The sequence below is a fragment of the Macaca nemestrina genome, chromosome 14, assembly GCF_043159975.1.
Source record: "Macaca nemestrina isolate mMacNem1 chromosome 14, mMacNem.hap1, whole genome shotgun sequence".
NCBI classification, from domain to species: domain Eukaryota; kingdom Metazoa; phylum Chordata; class Mammalia; order Primates; family Cercopithecidae; genus Macaca; species Macaca nemestrina.
This window is the reverse complement of record NC_092138.1, coordinates 68,070,819-68,088,914: the sequence shown is the minus strand read 5'-3', so window position 1 is coordinate 68,088,914 and position 18,096 is coordinate 68,070,819. Positions and strand designations below refer to the sequence as shown.

General features: G+C 44.2%; 2 protein-coding genes across 3 annotated transcripts in view; both read right to left on the bottom strand.

Moving 5' to 3' along the window:
• LOC105477187 (tropomodulin 1) overlaps positions 1-5,482 on the bottom strand; it is a 92,069-nt gene extending 86,587 nt beyond the window's left edge. Inside the window, exon 1 of the mRNA XM_011733570.3 lies at positions 5,332-5,482. The gene's annotated coding sequence lies outside the window, so the exon portion shown is untranslated. The remainder of the gene's footprint in view (positions 1-5,331) is intronic.
• A 3,756-nt stretch (positions 5,483-9,238) lies between these two features.
• The window catches only part of LOC105477182 (tudor domain containing 7), an 81,720-nt gene continuing 72,862 nt past the window's right edge, over positions 9,239-18,096 (bottom strand). For both annotated transcript variants that reach the window (XM_011733564.2, XM_011733565.2), the window contains 2 exons: positions 17,155-17,315; positions 9,239-9,698 (listed from right to left, as the gene is read on the bottom strand). In XM_011733564.2, coding sequence (XP_011731866.1) covers positions 9,478-9,698; positions 17,155-17,315 — 382 coding nt within the window. In that variant the 3' untranslated portion in view covers positions 9,239-9,477. The remainder of the gene's footprint in view (positions 9,699-17,154; positions 17,316-18,096) is intronic.

Below are 18,096 nucleotides of genomic sequence, written 5' to 3'. Positions count from 1 at the left end.
CACTATCTTAATGCAATGGCCAGGAGGAAGCTTTGTGGCAACTAGCACGCACCTTGTTGTTCAAATTGTGGTGGTTTGTAGATACTAATCAACACTACCTTATTAGATGTTTATTAGAGCTTATTAGGAATTATTAAGCTTATTTTGTAATCAACTTGTTAGAATTTATTGGAAACAAAGAGCTTTTTAGAAACTCAGAATCTCAAGCCCATCTCATACCTATTGAACCAGAATCTGCATTTCTGAAAAGATCCCAAGTGATTCTAATGCACATTAAAGTTAGAGAAGCACGGATATAAAACAAGAAGACTCATTTCTCAAGTTTGGCAAACCCTGGAGAGCACTTCAGTTTGCTGGAATTGGATGACCTGGGACAATTGGATGACCCGGGACAATTCCTACTAGGGTGCACTGTCTTATTACAAAAGGTAGGTAACAACACTTGCTGTTCCTGCCTCATGGGGTTACTGTGAATCGCAAGTGAGCTCATGGATTCACACACTAGCTACTTATCGTGATGGAGCTGATAGGAGCTGGGGAGCTGGCAGTGGGGAGCAGAGTAGGTGTGGTCTCTGCCCTCACAGAGCTGGTGATTTGGTCGGGTAGGAGAACATGCTGTAAATGCTGGTTGGTGTTGTGTGACTGTCACGGTTATCACAGAGCCTTCATTCATTTCATTCATTCATTCATTCATTCATTCATTCGGTGGTCAGCCATTTATTAAAACCTGAAGTGCCTCTACTATGTCAAACATTAAGCTCTAAGCTGCACATGGGGAAGCAGAAATAAATGAGCCAGAAACTTCGTCCTCAGGGAGCTTTTAGTCTAGCCAGAGACAGAGATACATCACCGGGTGATTCCATTTAGAACACACTCTGGCTGGTGCTCTAAGTTGGCACAGGGGGCTATGGGGATACAGGTAAGTCAATGAAGAACTTTGCTTTTAAGGGTGATTACAAGTTCACAGGCTGAGAAGAGGGAGAACAGCGCTGAAGGCTGAAAGAACAGCTGGGGAAAGGCAGGGGGGCATGAAGGCACAGCATGCTTTTGCCATGACCAGAAGGTAAAGAGAATTTGGAGGAGTGCCTAGAGACGATTTTGGAGTAGTAGCTTGAGGCCTGGTCTTAGAGGCTAAGGAATCTGGTCTTTATCCCTTAGGAAATGGGGAGTTCCTGAAGGGAGAGAATTGACGCAAGTGAAGATCTTTAAGAGCAGCATGGAAGAGACAATTAATGACTTGAGGCAGAAATACCTTTAAGAGGCTCTGAGAGCAGCTTACGGGAGAGATGAAGTCCTAACTGGGATAGTGGATGTGGCGACAGAAAGGGAAGTAACAGAAATTAAGGAAGGTAGCATTGACAGGACTTGGTGGGCACATGAATGGGGTGGTGAAGAGAAAGGAATCAGGAGGCAGAGATGTCTGTAGATGAGGAGCAAAGTCCAGCTTGATGCAAGAATTAGGGAGTTGTGAGGTGATTGGAGTTGTGGGAGTGAATGAGACTGTGAGAGAGTGTGTGGTGGAAAGAGAATAGGGGTAGGAGTGGCACCAAGGCACCAATAGCAAAGGGATGGGCAGCAGCGATGAGTCTATGAAGGAGGTTGAAGGATGCCAAGAGGCAGTTCTGCTTTCCTTCATTCCTTTGGGCATGGAGAGCAACAATGGAGTGGTCACAACTCATCACCCTCCAGAATCATCGCTAGAAAGGGCCCTGGGGTCACCACCCTTGAAGCCCCAGAGTGAGTGGGGCCTGAGGCTGGGGCCCCTGAGAACATGAACTGAGACAGGGATGGACATGGATGGATGGACGAAAGCCCTTGTCTCCCTCTCCCTCCCTCTTTCCTCCTCACAGATGGTAATGTCCAACCCTTTCACAAATCATTTTTTTTCTCCGAAGGAAAACCAAAAGGACATAAGAGAAGGAGAAACAAAAGGCATGCTTGAGTTTGTTTAGTTTTTCAGATCCGATAAAGACCCAACACCACCTAACACGAAAGAAAACCTCCCAGACCATGTCCTAAATTGACTCCAATGAGCTCATTCTCTCATTGTCATTAAGAGCAAAGAGAATCAGGTTCTATCATGATTAGCCAAAGGAAGATTTTACAAAACAAAACAAAAGAGAGGAAATGGCCCTGGAATTGTGCTGTCTGGTTCATGCTTTTCCATAGAAAGAGGCCTGTGGTTTTAAACTGATAATGGCTCCTAGCAGCCCAATAATTGATGTATCTGGTGTTCTGGCTTTGAGGGAAAAGTGAACTGGCCTCTTTAGAAATGTTGGCAGCCTGGCTGGTCCATTAGTAAGACTCAAAACTCAAAACATTGACTGGAAAAGGCCATTACGACTGGGCTCAGCAGGAGTCATCGATAGATGATGTCATTTCAGAAATAAGTAAGCCAAGGTCATGAAGCCCATGAGCAGGGTCAAAACACCCTTCACGACCCATCACCATCCTCCATCGCAGATACTGGTCTGCCAGAGACACATGGGTCTGAGCCAGGATCTCCTTCATTTTACCTTTTTTTTGCTCATTCCAGGGGATGAAGGCCACCTGCAGAGTCTGTGACATTCTGCAAGTCACTACGGAAGGTCCCCAATCCTCATTATGGGCACACCTTTTAGATTCTCCTTTAACTCTCTCCTCTCTACTGGGTTCTTCTCACTTCTTGCCATACTCTTTATCCTAGAATGCCTGCCTCCCTTCTGTCCCTTGTCCTCAGTTCTTGCTACCTTGCCTCTCCCTTCCTGTCTGGTCCAAGCTTTTAGAAAGAGTTGCAGGCTCTGTGGAGAGCCTTCTTCAGCCTACAGCCTGAAGAAGTGGAGAACTTCTTCAGCTCCCGTTAGCTCCTGCCTTTGCCCCTCACCACAGCTAATTATATCATTGCAATATCAGGCTCTGGGCTGAGGACTTACCCTGAATCATCTCACTTAATTCCCACAAGCAGCCCCTGTGAAATGGGGCTACTGTTATCTCCATTGTATAGAGGAGGAAACAGGCTCAGACAGGCTGGGTCACTGGCAGATCCCGTTTTCTGAGCCTGCTGCAATGCCCTGGTCAAAGTCACTCATGATCCCTGCCAATCCTGATGGTCCTTTCCCAGTCCTCATCCCCCACTCCTGTCTCTTCACAGCAAGTGACACTGCCCACCTCAGTCCTCCCTTGGCACTTGGGAAAGCCAGTCTCTCTCACTCCTTCCCCAGCTCCTCCTTACAGGATGGGTCACGCTAGAAAGGCTTCCGGGGGGGACTCCAAGCCCTCCCCACTCCAGGTCCACTAGAGACCATCTTGTCCACCCCCTCATTGTTCAAGGTTGCTCTGAGTGGGTGGCAGAACTGGGGCTGAAGCCGGGTATCCTAACCTCCAGGCCAGTCCACCTCCCAGTGCTCAGAGCTGCCACACCTACTTTGTGTTTTCTGTTTTTGCTGAGCTGCAAGAATACGCCCTACCCTGGAGGAGGGAGAAGGTGTGAGACCCTGATAAGGTGGGGCGGAGGCTATTTTTAGAGGACACTGGCTTTCCTCTTAGGCTGGGAGGAACTCAAGGGCCAATGACTTTCTAAAACACGGGTTTGTAAGACTAGCTCATTGGAGACAATACACCAAAGTGACAGTGTTCTTGTTTTCACTCTGCCTGTTGGTTGTGTGGCTCTAACTGATGGAAACTGTAGTATTTAGCTCCGTTTCCCATTAATTCTTTATCTGTAAGTCTTTGAGATGGCTTTAGAAAAAAAACATATAATAGAACGTAAAGTAGAAGCAAAAAGGAAACTTCAGGATGAGGGCACTATTGTCCAGACAAGGTAAAGTCCAGAAGAGCAGCAGATTCAAGAAGAGGGGGCATTGATCAGGCACTGCCAGAGCTCCCGGACCTGCCTGAGCAGTGGGAAGGGTTCAGAAAGAGATGGGAAAGGCTGGGAGACTGCAGACCTTCTGGCGTGACAGGTCCTGTGTGACCTTGAGCAGGGGGCTCTGCGGCCCTGCACGGAGGACAAAATGGCAGTCACCTCTGGAAGAAAGATGGGGTGGGGGTCCTAGGGGTTCTCACGCTGAGGGCCCAGCACCTGGGTTCAGGGTCTGGTTCTGCGATTCAGACACGGAGGAGCTTGGGCCAGGTGGTCTCCGAGAGTCTGAGGACATAGGGCGAGGGCCGGAGACAGGGTCTGTAATAGCAGCGGTGGGTGAAGGGTGTAGGAGGGGGCGGCGCTGCGCAGGTTGGAGGACGCATCACAGGCGCGGTATAGACCGGGAAACTGTGGCCAGGGAGCGGCTGGACTGGAACACCTACCCCTGCCCAGCTCATCGCATCTGAAGCTGTGTGGCTCACAGGCTGCTTTGCCAAGGCAATGGCGGCTACGCAGCAGAGAGATGCTCATAGGCACCCCAAAAGTGCCCTTCCTAGGATTGTACGGCTTAGGATATCCAACGGCCTTAGTGGGTCACAGGATCGAGTCTGGGGCAGCTAGTCTCCGATTTCTGCAGCCTCTCTGGATGTGTGCGGTAGGGACCCCAGCGTCCCAGGCCGGAGCGGGTGAACAGGTCGGGGGAGCGCAGGCGGTCAAGAGCGCCCAGCAGCTCTCAAGGCCCGGGATCCCAGCTTCATCACGGCTACCAAACCTCGCCCCTACAAATGGGAAACCAAGATCCCGAAACAAGAGGGGGATTGCCAAGGCGATGCCAAGAGCCGGCGACAACCTGGGGCTCCCGCCTTCAAGCTCTTTCGAGCTCCACTTGGCCGCGTAGCGCGTGTCGTGGTGCTTTAAACCTTGTCTCCCGCAGTTTGGGAAACTTCTCCTGCCCCAAACACTCTAAGTGCGAACCTGGGCTCCACATCCAGTCGAGCCCTTACGCCCCCATTCCCACCCCCAGACTCTTGCAGGCGGAGAAGAGGCCGCGCCCACGAGCCCGGCTCCGGCTGGCACCTGTACCCAGCAGAGCGCCCCGCGGGCGCAGAGCCCCGCCGCGCTGGAGTCCTGCGGGCGGCGGGGGCGCCCCTCCGCCAGGACCCCAGCCCGGGGCACCGCTCCTCCAGAACCCTGGGTCTTTCTCGCCTTCACAGACGCGGTGCGGAGGTCCAGAGCGGAGGGCGCCCTGGCCAGGACTGCGAGCTCGGGGAGGCGGGGTCGCTAGCGCTGGGCTCGGGACCCCGAGACCCGGGCTCCCCAGCCCCAGAGGCAACCCGAGGCGGCAGCTATTTATAGAGGGAGCCACGCTCAGTCCCTCTTGGCGGCGGCGGCGACAGCTGAATATTTTGCCCAGATATGGCTGAGGCCCCGGAGCGGGGGCAGGGAGCCCCGCGAGCGCGAGGGGGACCCCAGGCGGGGTAGGGGCTTACCCGGACGCAGAGCGGCTGGGCCGGCGCGGGCGCGGGCGCTGGCGGCGGGCGGCGGGACCGGCGCGGGCAGCGGGCAGATGGACGCGAGCGGCGGCCGCAGTGCTCCGGCGGGCAGCGGGCGGGCGAGCGCAGCGCGGGGCTGGACAAGCTCCCCGGCGGCCGCGGGCGGGCGGGCGCTGTGGGCTCCGGGGGTGGGAGCCAGGGGCGGGCCCCGCTCGCGCTGTCACCGCGCCCCGCCCCGCCCGCCGCCGGTTCCCTCCTTCCCTCCCCCTCCACTCGGGGGCGCCGGGGCGCAGCGCACCTCCCCGTCGGGAAGCGGCCCTGGGAGGGGAGCGCCGGGGAGTCGGGCTGCAGCCGAGCTAGCGCGGGCCCCTGCCTGGGTCTGCGCTTCCCCGCTGGTACCAGGAAGAGTTTGAACAACGGTAGAGTTTTGTGGGAAAAGGTGGGCAGATTTGCATTCCTGTGGGGTCCAGAATTTAGATTTCGAGAATCTGAAGTCCCCAAAAGTGATGGACCAATGCCAGCTAAGCGGCCGCTGCACCTTCACCTCTGATTGAAGCGCCGCTCCCTCAGTCTCCCAGCAGCGCGGCCAGGTGGGCTCTGAGCCGCAAGCTTTAACAGCGATCGTTTTGTCAACACGTAGTTCCAACACGCAATCGAATGCATTCTCTCTACACTGAGAGCGAGTGGAGTGTCTAAAATACTGATTTTAAATGACCACAACAAAATGACCACAACAAAAAGACCTACGTTCTTAAAAGCTTTTTTTTTCCCCCAGAACAAACCACTTTAGGTGGTTTATCCCAAACACAATTTTAAGTGTTTTAATAAACAAAGGGCTCATGCAAAGGAATTTATAAAGAAATAGGAAAACGTCTTATTTTGGATTATTATGGGATAACTTTTGGTAGGATAGACCTTAATAAAATCAGCTCTTAATCCTGATGTATAGATTATTAATGAGAAACACTCATTAACCAAATTTTGTTTCTCAAGAAAATGAATTCCTCTAAAATCCTCACAATTGTAACAGAACGCTGTTTTCAAGGGGTACATGCCATACATTTTAAAATAAGCAATGATCTAATATTTCAGATTATTTTAAAACAATTTTGTTGTGAATCAAACATATAAGAACATACAAGTTATGTTGTATGTGTAAACAAAATAAATGTGCAGCTTCATGACTTTTTACAACGTGAACCCCTGTGCAACCATCACTCAGAGAACACTGCCCACAGCCCAGAAGCCAACCTGTCCCTCCTGGGTCCCAACTCCTCTCTAAAGATGATCACTTCCTTGACCCTTATGGTGATCGTGTCCTTGTTTTTTTCTTCCCTCTGTAGTTTGTCTTCATTTATTCAAATCTGTTGTTAATCTGTGGTTTCATGCAGCTGTGGTTTTCCATTGTATGACTATACCACAGTTTTTCAAAAAAATCCATTTGACTATTAATGGGCATTTAGGTTGTTTGCAGGTTTTAGCTATTACAAATAGTGCTGCTGTGAACATTCCTTGCCAGAATCCTCCTGTCCACGCGCACAGCCTGCTTTTGGAAGTGCTGGGTGATAGAGAAAGCCTAACCTCAACTTCAGCAGAGATAAGGCTGAACTCTGTCGTAGTACCATTGTACAGTGCAGTTTCTCATCTTCAACAACACTTGGAAGTAACAAAAATGGAAACACTTTAGAAATTCTGGTATGTGAGTAACGGTATCTCATTGAGGTTTGAACTTGCATTTCCCTATATCCTAATGGGTTGAGCATCACTTCATATTTACTGGCAATCCTCCTGCCTTAGCCTCCCAAAGTGCTGGTATTACAGGTGTGAGCCACTGTGCCCAGCCTCATGTTTAGGTTTTCTTTTCTTTTTTTTTTTTTTTGAGACAGGGTCTCTGTCATCCAGGCTAGAGTGCTGTGGCGTGATCTCAGCTCACTACACCCTCTGCCTCCTAGGCTCAGGTGATCCTCCTACCTCTGCCTCCTGAATAGCTAGGACGACAAGTGTGCACCACCACATCCAGCTAATTTTTTGGTAGAGACAGGGTTTTCCACGTTGCCCAGGCTGGTCTCAAACTCCTGGCCTTAAGTGATCCACCCACCTCAAAGTGCTGGGATTACAGGCATGAGTCACCATGTCCGGCCAATGTTTAGGTTTTCAATCCACCTGGAATAGACTTTTGAATATGGTATGAGAAAGGGTTCACATTTCATTTGTTTGTGTCACACTGACTTAGCACTAATTTTGTGGTTACATCAAGAAACAATTTATTGCTTTATTTTAAAACGTAACGGAAACATTTCTAAAGTCAGTGAAATAGAAACTACCTTTTCCTAACTTGTAGACAATTTGAGGATTTTTGCATTTTTTTGGTTAGGGAATGAAACAATTATTAAAAACATAACAGTTTATTTCACTTAAACATTTCTGTGTTGGGATATTTTTATTTCATCATAAATGATTAATCACTGGCATTCAGTATTCCTGAATTTTGAATCACTTGTTGTAAATACTGAGTTTTAAAAAGCTAGAGATAATTTTGACATGTTTAAAATGAAAAACTTCAAACATCTGGTCTCTACCTTCCTCTTTCTGTTCTCATTTTTTCCTAGATTTTTCTTAAATAAAAACAAACAAATAACTTTGAGAATTTTTATTTCCAGCCTGGATTTTGCCCCTGAAGTTTATTCCACATTTCCAAGATTCTGCATATCTTCATGTGGAAGTCTATTAGCTCAAATTCAGTGTGTTCAAAATCAAATTTTTAAGCTTCCCACTCCCCTACTCCATCTGAGTAAGGTCCTAGGCTCTCATACCTTAAGACTTGGCTTCACTCTTCCCAATTTGTATCTAAGCTGTCTAATAATTATAATGAAAAACTTTACAAGGTCACAACACTTTTTCTTCAACACCATTGCTCCACTCTTAGTCCAGGGCCTCCCTACCTCATCTCTGGACCACTGCTAAAGCCTATAACCTGTCTACCAATCTATTTGCCCATCAATTAGCAAGCACAAAAGGAGTGCCTGATGTGTGTAAGATGCCATTCTGATGGCTGTGGATGCTCAGACGGTGGTGTGCTGGAGAGCCTGTCATATGGGGTCTCAAGAGCTGCTTAGGGTGAGTCTCTTCCCAACTCCACATTCAGTCATATCATATTATTAGCTGAAAATCAACAATGGTGGGACTATTTATGATATGAGAATTTTCAGACACTACAAATCAAGGCTCAGCTCCCCACCCAACAGAACCAGTTGTCAAACATTTTCCAGTATATCACTGGAGATGACTAAGACTCGTCCTTCTTTCAGGGGGGCCATGATCTAGCTGGGATACTCGGTGCACAGACTAGTCATATACTATAAAGCACAGTGACATATGGGCACCAAGAAAGGCATGATCAAAGTACGATGGAGTAGAAAGGGGCACCAGAAAAAGCTTTATGGTTGGCCCAGGAGGTCAGGCAGGACACTGACAAGCAAAAATGATGGGAGGAGAATGAGATGCAGGTTGACAGAATGGAATGAGCAGGAGTTCAGTGACCAAATAAAGGTACAGTGTGGCAGGGAGTGGTAGATAAGGAGGTTGGGTAGGAGGACTGTGGAAAGCCTGGGTCCTAGCCGGACTCTGTGGGCAACGAGAAGAGAAGCCACTCAGGATTCAGGCTAAGAGTCACGCTGGTTTGCCTGGGCTGCTCCTCTAGAAATGCTGATGTGTTAAGACTCAGGATAAGTCCTCACATGCTTTGGGGATCACTTGCTTTGAGATACACTACTACATCAGGGTAGAGTTCAGTCACAATAGTCTCAGCTTAACTGGAGAAGAACCCAGCTCTGCAAGGAAGACAACATGAAACGGAGGCTTTCATCTTAAGATCATTAAGCCTAGAAATTACAAGGTAGTCAGCTTTTATATTGATAAACATTTTTATTCTAATATTATAGTAATAATTCAAGTACAATTTTCTTCGAAAAGTCAACTCTGTTAAAACGAAACTTGTTAAGTATCTTTCATCAAACATAAGCATATTCTTTTCAATCCCCCACAGCAGTCAGAGCCATGTAGCAGAGATAAGATTTTTTTTAAGCCTACTACATTTTGTTATTGCTAAAAAATTTGAAGTTGTCAAGGTTTCAGAAGCAGTCATTAATTAACTTTTGAAAGCTCTATCAGATACTCTGACATAAAATCATGAATCCAGATATCGGTGTCTGGCAACGATGTGTCCACTAAATAGACCACTACTTTCCGGTCCCAAGGGTTAGCATTTTCAATGACTGTCTGCACCAGTGCCACCAGAGGTTTCTTCTCCACATGATTTCGAAACACCATCGAAGCCTCCTCAGACCACTGGTTGCACTTCACTCCTAGGAGGAAGACAGCAAGAGGGGGCAGTGAGGAGTCAAAGGAGCTTTTCTTTGATCCATTATGATGGAAAATTATTTAGTCAATCCAAAGTAGCTTAAGCATCCCAGGTTAGACTTGCCTCAACTGAAAAACGGTTACTGAACGATCTTAAACCACTCCAGCTTATAGTTTTTCTACTCTGAATGGAGTCACTCTGGAAACCTTTAACTAAAAAACAAGTTTCATTTGAGACTTAACATTGTATTATAAAATGAGGTAATAATGACTACTGCACAACCCCCATACATAAAGTATATGCATATTTAAACTAATAACAGTCAGAATAAAATGTATCATATTAAATGACATTTCTCTCATTAAAATTTTTTTTCTGATGGACCAAGTATCGTAAAAAAGAAAAAAGAATTATTGTATAATTCATTTACAGTATAGTTATTTAAAATTATACACAGCATCGTGGGAACTGAAAGTCAAGAGACTCAGTTACTATTCCCAGCTCTTCCTCTATCGGGTGGTGTGGTCTTGGGCAAATCAGCTGATCTCTCAGGCCTCACCTACGATAAAAGAACCTGGTTGGATCAGATCATGAGAAATCAAGTTAGAGAATTCTAAATTAGATTTTAAAACAAAGTTGGGACAAGAAAGTATATATTGGCCAGGCACAGTGGCTCATACCTGTAATCCCAGCACTTTGGGAAGCCAAGGCGGGTAGATATCTTGAGCTCAGGAGTTCAAGACCAGCCTGAGCAACATAGCCCCAGTCCTGTCTCTACAAAAAATACAAAGGTTAGCCACGTGTGATGGCCTGTGCCTATAGTCCCAGCCACTCAGGAGGCTAAGGGAGGAGGATCGCTTGAGCCTGGGAGGTCAGGGCTGCAGTGAGCCGTGATTGTGTCACTGCACTCCAGCCTGGGTGACAAAGTGAGACTCTGTCTCAAAAAAAAAAAAAAAAGTATATATATTTCAAGAAACACAATTAAAATTAAGTCCACATATACTGGATTACATAAACTGTAAATTATGCCCCAAAGTAATGAAGGTATGGAAGTTTCAGACACAATTTTGTAAGACTTGCTATCTATATAGCAAATGGGCTAAATTCTTTTGATTATTAATCTCCCACAAGAGAAGCCTAGAAATTTCATTTTATCTGCAGCAGCCCTGACAATATTTGAGCCATGTTATTTAAAAAGAAAAAAGTAACCCATTGGTAAGGTAATAGATGATTCCACAGTATGGCTCCCTTTTAGTATTCAGAAAATTTTATGCACAGCCATGGTGCACTGATGCAAAGAATGCCCATGTCAAGGCCAGATGTAATGAAGCAACAGCTCACTGGGAACCTTGAGAGGGTGGGCATCCAGTGCTCCCAATTGTAAGCGGGTAAGGGGTAATCCCAAGGTCCCTGGAGAATCCTTAAAGCATTCCAATTTAAACACTCAGGACATTCCCATGGGTTCCACTTAAGATTCCACAGAGCTCCTTTGCATCTAGAGATATTCCTAAATATGTCAAAGGGCTTGGCTAGGTGTGAACCAAGTCTACCAAAGTGATGACTCCAATGGCCATGTCACGACCGGTGACTTCCATGAAACTTCTAGTCTACGTCACTTCTCTCTAGTGGATGCCTATGTTGGCCCAAGAGAGAGATACTCTTTACCACACATAGTTTAATAGTTCTGGTACATATGATTTCAATTAATTATAAAATGGAGGTCCTCCCTTCAAAATGGATAATGTTATGCCCAGGAAGACTTTGTGACTTAGGAGCAAGTCACTAGGAAGAAAGAAGGCTTGGCAGAGGTGAGCCTAGAAAAGGAACTGAGGACATGGATGGGACCCAACAGCAATGCTGTTTCAGATGTAAGTAGACAAAGAAACTTTCATGCATTTGGACTATGTGTTTTAGTTCACAAGGCAATTTCATATTCACTTTTTCATCTGATCCACGTATTAGTTCAGTCACACAGGCAGGATAAGGATTTACTGGTAATTTTATAAATAATCATGGGGTAGGTTTAGAAGTTAAATGACTTGAATCTCGGCCTTTTGACTTCAAAAATCACACTTTTCATGGAGAAGGAAGTATACAGTGAAGAAAGGCACACACTGAAGGGGCAGAGTGCTGAGTTTAAGGCTGTGGGATCTTGGACAAGATATTTAACTTCACTAAGCTGCTGTTCCCTGATGTGTATGATAGTTACAGTAACAGTACTTAAGCCTCCCAGCATGGGGAGAATTCAATGAAATAAAGCAGTTGGTAGAACTCCTGCCTAACGATCTGGCATGTAAAAGCTTAGAAGTTGCTACTGCCTCTTTACAAGAAACAAAAAGCTGAACAAACAGAATATCAACAACTAGCTGGGCGCGGTGGCTCACGCCTGTAATCCCAGCACTTTGGGAGGCCGAGGCGGGCGGATCACAAGGTCAGGAGATCGAGACCACGGTGAAACCCCGTCTCTACTAAAAATACAAAAAATTAGCCGGGCGCGGTTGTGGGCGCCTGTAGTCCCAGCTACTCGGGAGGCTGAGGCAGGAGAATGGCGTGAACCCGGGAGGCGGAGCTTGCAGTGAGCCGAGATCGCGCCACTGCACTCCAGCCTGGGCGACAGAGCGAGACTCCGTCTCAAAAAAAAAAAAAAAAAAGAATATCAACAACTATTGCTAGGTCCATCAGAGAAGGAAGGTCACAAGGCAATTCACTGTCCCCAAAACCAGAGAGACAGACAGGAAGATACTGAGCATCAAAGCATACTACAGCAGAAACCAATAAGCAGACGCCTGGAAGCCGGAGGAAGGAAACCTAAACTGTAATTGACAAATTGCTGGGGGTACATGTAAATAAGTCTGAGAGTTAAAAACTCCTGGGGAACCCAGTTATAGGGCTCTGACTCCCACACTTTTGAGAGTTTTACCTCCAGAAGCACTACCTGGTACTCACAGTGAATATCAGAGAAAAATCACCTCGTGCTTCCAGGTGGGGGAGGAGAAAAGGAACATTTTGAAATACACCAGAGCTTTTCTGTTTTTCTTAACAAGCCCTGTCCTCAGAAGAAACTATTTTACCAGAGCCTGACCTGCCAGAGTTTTATAGAGCTTAACCTTCCTGGGGGAAGGGAAACACCCAACTCCACTCCCCTCTAGCCATCCTGCTCCACCTAAGCTGGGGGGAAAAACCCTGAGAAGTGGTGAAGTTCCCAGTCCAGGGGCACAGGCTCAACAAAAGACTGAGACCTAATCACAGGACGACAGAACATTCCTCACACCCTAGACACACATTACTGCTGCTACATTACAAAAGTCTTATTTACCCAGATTTCCTTTTACCCAATGTATCATGTCCACCTTTCAACAAAGAACTACAAGTGATATGGAAGGGAAAAAACACAGTTTGAAGAGACTGAGCAAGCATCAGAGTCAGAGTCAGATATGGCAGGAATGCTGGAAATAATCAGACCAGGAATTTAAAACAACTATGATTAATATGTACCAGTGTTAATGGAAAAGCAGACAAAATTTAAGAACAGATGGAAAAGGGAAGCAGAAAGATAGAAATTCTAAGAAACAATAAAAAAGAAATGTGGGCTGGGTGCGGTGGCTCACACCTGTAATCCCAGCACTTTGGGAGGCCAAGGCAGGAGGATCACCAAAGTGGGCGGATCACGAGGTCAGGAGTTCGAGAACAGTCTCGTCAACATGGTGAAAAGCCTGTCTCCACCAAAAATACAAAAATTAGCCGGGTGTGGTGGCGCGCGCCTATAGTCCCAGCTGCTCAGGAGGCTGAGGCAGAAGAATTGCTTGAACTTGGGAGGCGGAGGTTGCAGTGAGCCAAGATTGTGCCACTGCACTCTAGTGTGGGTGACAGAGCGAGACTCTGTCTCAAACAAACAAACAAACAAACAAAAAAACCCAAAAAGAAATGCTAGAGGTCAGAAACACTATAAAAGAAAATAAGAATGTCTTGGGCTTCTTAGTAGATTGGACTTGGCTGAGGGAAGATCTCTGAGTTCAAGGATATGACAATAGAAACTTTCAAAACTGAAAAGCAAAGAGAAAAAAGACTGAAAAAAAAATAGAACAAAAATCTAAGATCTATCAAAGGTGTAACAAATGCATAATGAGAATTTCAGAAGGAGGGAAAGGAACAGAAACATTTGAAACAATAGTGACTGAGAATTTCTCCAAATTAATGTCACACACTAAATCATAGATCCAGGAAGCTCAGAGAACACCAAGCAAAGATAAATGCCCCCACCCAAAATATATCTAGGCATATCACATTCAAACTTTAGAAAATCAAAGATAAACAAAAATCTTGAAAGAGGCCAGAAGTAAAAAAACGACCTTATCCATAGAAGAACAAAGAGTCTTATCTTTGTTCTGACTTCTTAGAGAAGCATCTGACTTCTCAGAAATTATACAGCAAGAAGAGACTAGAGTGTTGAAAGGAAAAAACCTACCAGCTAGAGTTCTGTACCTTATGAAATTATCCTTCAAAAGTAAAGGAGAAATATAGACTCTCAGACAAACAAAAATTGGGAGAATTTGTTGCCAGCAGACCTGCCTTGGAAGAAATATTAAAGAAGTTCTTCAGCAAAGGAAAATAATATAGGTCAGAAATTTAGATTGACACAAAGAAAATCAGAGAATGAGTAAGTGAAGGTAAAGTAAAACTTTTAAATTTCTTTTTCTTAATTCACCTATTAGATAGGGTTTATTCAAAATAATAGCAAAAATGTATTTGGTTCTGTATGCGTGTGTGTGTGTGTGTGTGCATGTGTGTGCATATGTGCTTATATGTAAGTGAAGTAAATGACTGCAATGATACGGGAGCCTGGAGGAAGGAATTAAGATTATTTTGTTATTATACAGTACTCAGTACTTGCACTGTCTATGAAACACTGTAATGTCACATGAAAGTGGACTTGGATTAGTTCTAACTGTATATAGCAAACTCTAGCGCACCCACTAAGACAAGGAAAAAATAGAGGTATAATTGATATCCTAATAAAGGAGAGAAAGTGGCATTACTTAAAATTCTCAATTAAAATCACAAAAAGCAGAAAAAGTGTAGAAGACAAAAATAAGCAAAGAACTAGGAAAACAAATAGAAAACAGTAACAAATATGGTAGATGTTAATCCTACTATAATAATAATCACTTTAAATGTCAATAGTTTAAATACACCAATTAAAAGACAGAGACTGTCAGAGTAAATAAAAAAATAAGAACTACATATTATCTACAAGAAGACTACTTTAACTACAAAGACACATATAGAGTAAAAGTAAAGGGATGGAGAAAGATATACCACGTTAACACTAATTGAAAGAAAGCAGGAGTAGGTATATTCCTTTCAGGCAGAGCACATTTCAGTGCAAGAAAAGTTATCAGGGATAAAGAGGGGCATTACATAACAGTAGAGGGGTCAATTCTCCAAGAAGACATACCAATCCTTAATGTACATGCACCTAACAACAAAGCATCAAAATACATGAGGTAAAAACAGATAGATCTGCAAGGAGAAATGAAAGAATCTACTCTCATAGGTAGAGATTTTAAAACCCCTTTATCAGAAATGGACAGATCCAGAAGGCATAAAAGTAAGTAAGGACATAGTTGAACTCAACAGCATCATAAATCAACTGGATGTAATTAACATCCATAGACTACTTCATCCAAAACCAGCAGATTATACATTCTTCTCAAGCTCACATGGAACATTCACCAAGACAAACCACATTTTGGTAAATAAAACACACATTAACAATTTAAAAATAATACAATGTTTTCTCTTAGATCACAATGGAATTAAATTAGAAATCAGTAACAGAAAGATAGCTGGAAAATCCCCAAATACTTAGAGATTAAGCACAATTCTAAATAACACATGAGTCAAAGGATACATTTCAAGACAAATTAAAAAGTATTTTGAGCTAAATGAAAATATAGCACATCAAAATTTGTGGGATGCAGTCAAAGTCGTACTTAGAGGGAAATTTGTAGCACCAAATGCATATATTAAACAGGAAGAAAGCTCTAAAGTGACTGGTAGGTCGCTTAGCACACCATAAGCACCAATAACTCTTAGCCACAATGCTGGTGATGGGGGTGATGGTGCCATGCACTCATTCTTCACAGAGAAGCCTTCTCTGGGGAGTATAACTGTCATGTTTAACAAAACGTGTTGTTAGGAAAACCTGAACATTAGAAAGTGAAAATGAAAAAAAAAAAACACATTAAATCTGAAGAAGGTTTGAGTCTAAAGCAGACTAACTGGTGGTCATGCTACATGAAAGTGTTATTTTTTCTTTATATCCAATTGCCATGGGCATTTCCTTTGAATTCTAGTAGGAAGACACAGAGAAGCTGGCAAATATTTCAAAATAAGGCAATATATAGCCTTCCAATAAAAGCTGGTCAATAAGTAAAAGAAGAACCTATATATACAATTTCTTTCACTGCTGACATCACATCACTTCGGTCACTGTGTTCCACAGATGGGGCAAGGTGCTGAGGACTGTGAGCAGCAGCAAAGGTATCAGGGAGGCACCCCTCAGCAATTTGGGCCTCAAAACCCTCTGCTAATGCTACAGGCCTCTGGGCTGAGCTTCATCCAGCTGCTCATGCTACATAATGGTAGGGTGCTCACAGGGGAGCCATCAACAGTTGCACTGCTTTCCCAAAAGGTAAAAGGGAAGTCTCATTAGACCACATTACAAAGAGGTGTCATTGTAAGCCTGTGAAATTGGTTACTCACATTTTAATGATAATCAAGAGGCTGATGTGAATGTGGTAAAATTGCTCACTTGTATGCTATTAGTTGTGCTGCAAACTGGAAACTCACTTGGTCATGAAAATGGTCATATATTCCATGACTCACGAATGTTTTAAGATTGCATAATACTCTATCATGTATTATAATTTATGCAACAATAATAAAGTATGATCCTCCTATTGGTTATTATAATAGGTTGTTTCCATTGTTTTTTGGTTCATATTAGCTAGTATAAAGATGCAGGGTTTTTCTTGATAGTACAATAAAAATGTTCATCAAAAGGGAAGTATTGATTAAATAGAATTTTTGCATGCATTAAAAATAAGTAGGAAAACCATAAAACCACCCAGAAAGTCATTAGAAAACAATACTAGATGAAGAAAAGCAGAATGCAGTATTATACCTGTACTAAGATTACAGCTTTAGAAATACACTCATGCTTGAAACCAGAGACTGAAGGAGTAGGGAAAAGAGAAACAGCAGATATAATGATAGAGCATGACTGTAAGAGATCATTAAAATTATCTCCATTATGGTTGCAATATTATTAGTACAAAAACACAAAAACCCAACATATCTAAACTCAAGAGGCCAATGATTCAGTACATGCTAAGTACCCAGGACAAAATGACAATATTGTATTGTTGTAGCATGAGTTCAGATTCCACAGAAATTACCTGCAAGTTGAGCTGTGACTGCTTGGAAGGGCAGCTTTCGGAACATGTCCACTAGGGGCTGTACTTTTCTTATATTGACTAATTCGTGTTTGCCATAATCCAGCTCATACACAGACACCAGTCCATTGGTCAGGATTCCTTTTAAAAGCACCCTGTGCCACCTAGATATACATTAGATTAAAAAGGAAGAGAAAACACATAAACTCAATACCTGCTTTAAGGGCAAGAAATATTTTATAAAAAGAAAAATTAATGCAAATTATGTTTATCAAAATTTAAAACTATATTGTCAAAAAAGTTTTAAAAGCATTTCCTGCTCCTTTTTCCAAAGCTTACTATTTTCTGCTTTGCCACTGTCTTGTTTGATAGAATTTGCTCATTCAAGAGACTTTTACGGGCCTCATGGAGTTAGTGAAGGAAACAGACACATGAACTGCCAACCATCACTAAGTAGAATGAAACAAACGCCATGGAGGATGACCAGGACAAAGCCAGGGGATCCCTTCACTGAAGGAGGGTGGACAGAAGATGGCCACATGTTTGGATATGGTACATGCTTGGAAGATGGAAAGAGAGAGGCAAGCAGGACCAGCTGGGGATGAAGAAATGCTTGAGAAGAAAAGCACAGAGGACTGGAGAGGGCATGGTGTTTTGGAGCAGAGCAAACCTTCCAGTATAGTTAGAGAGTGGAATGCATGGAAGAATAGAAAAGAAGTCAGACTAGGAAGGCAGGCTGGGGACAAATCAAATAGGTTTTGGACAAAAAAAGTTTGCAATTTTAATTATGACAAGTAAGGACATTAAAAAAAGAACATAACACAGGATTCAACCCACCACCTAAAATAAAGAACCTGGAAAAGGTAGAGGAGTATGAAGGAAGTGGAGTATGGCTTCAGATCTGGAGCTCAAGGCACCAGAAGGAAATCCACAGGAATCTACTTA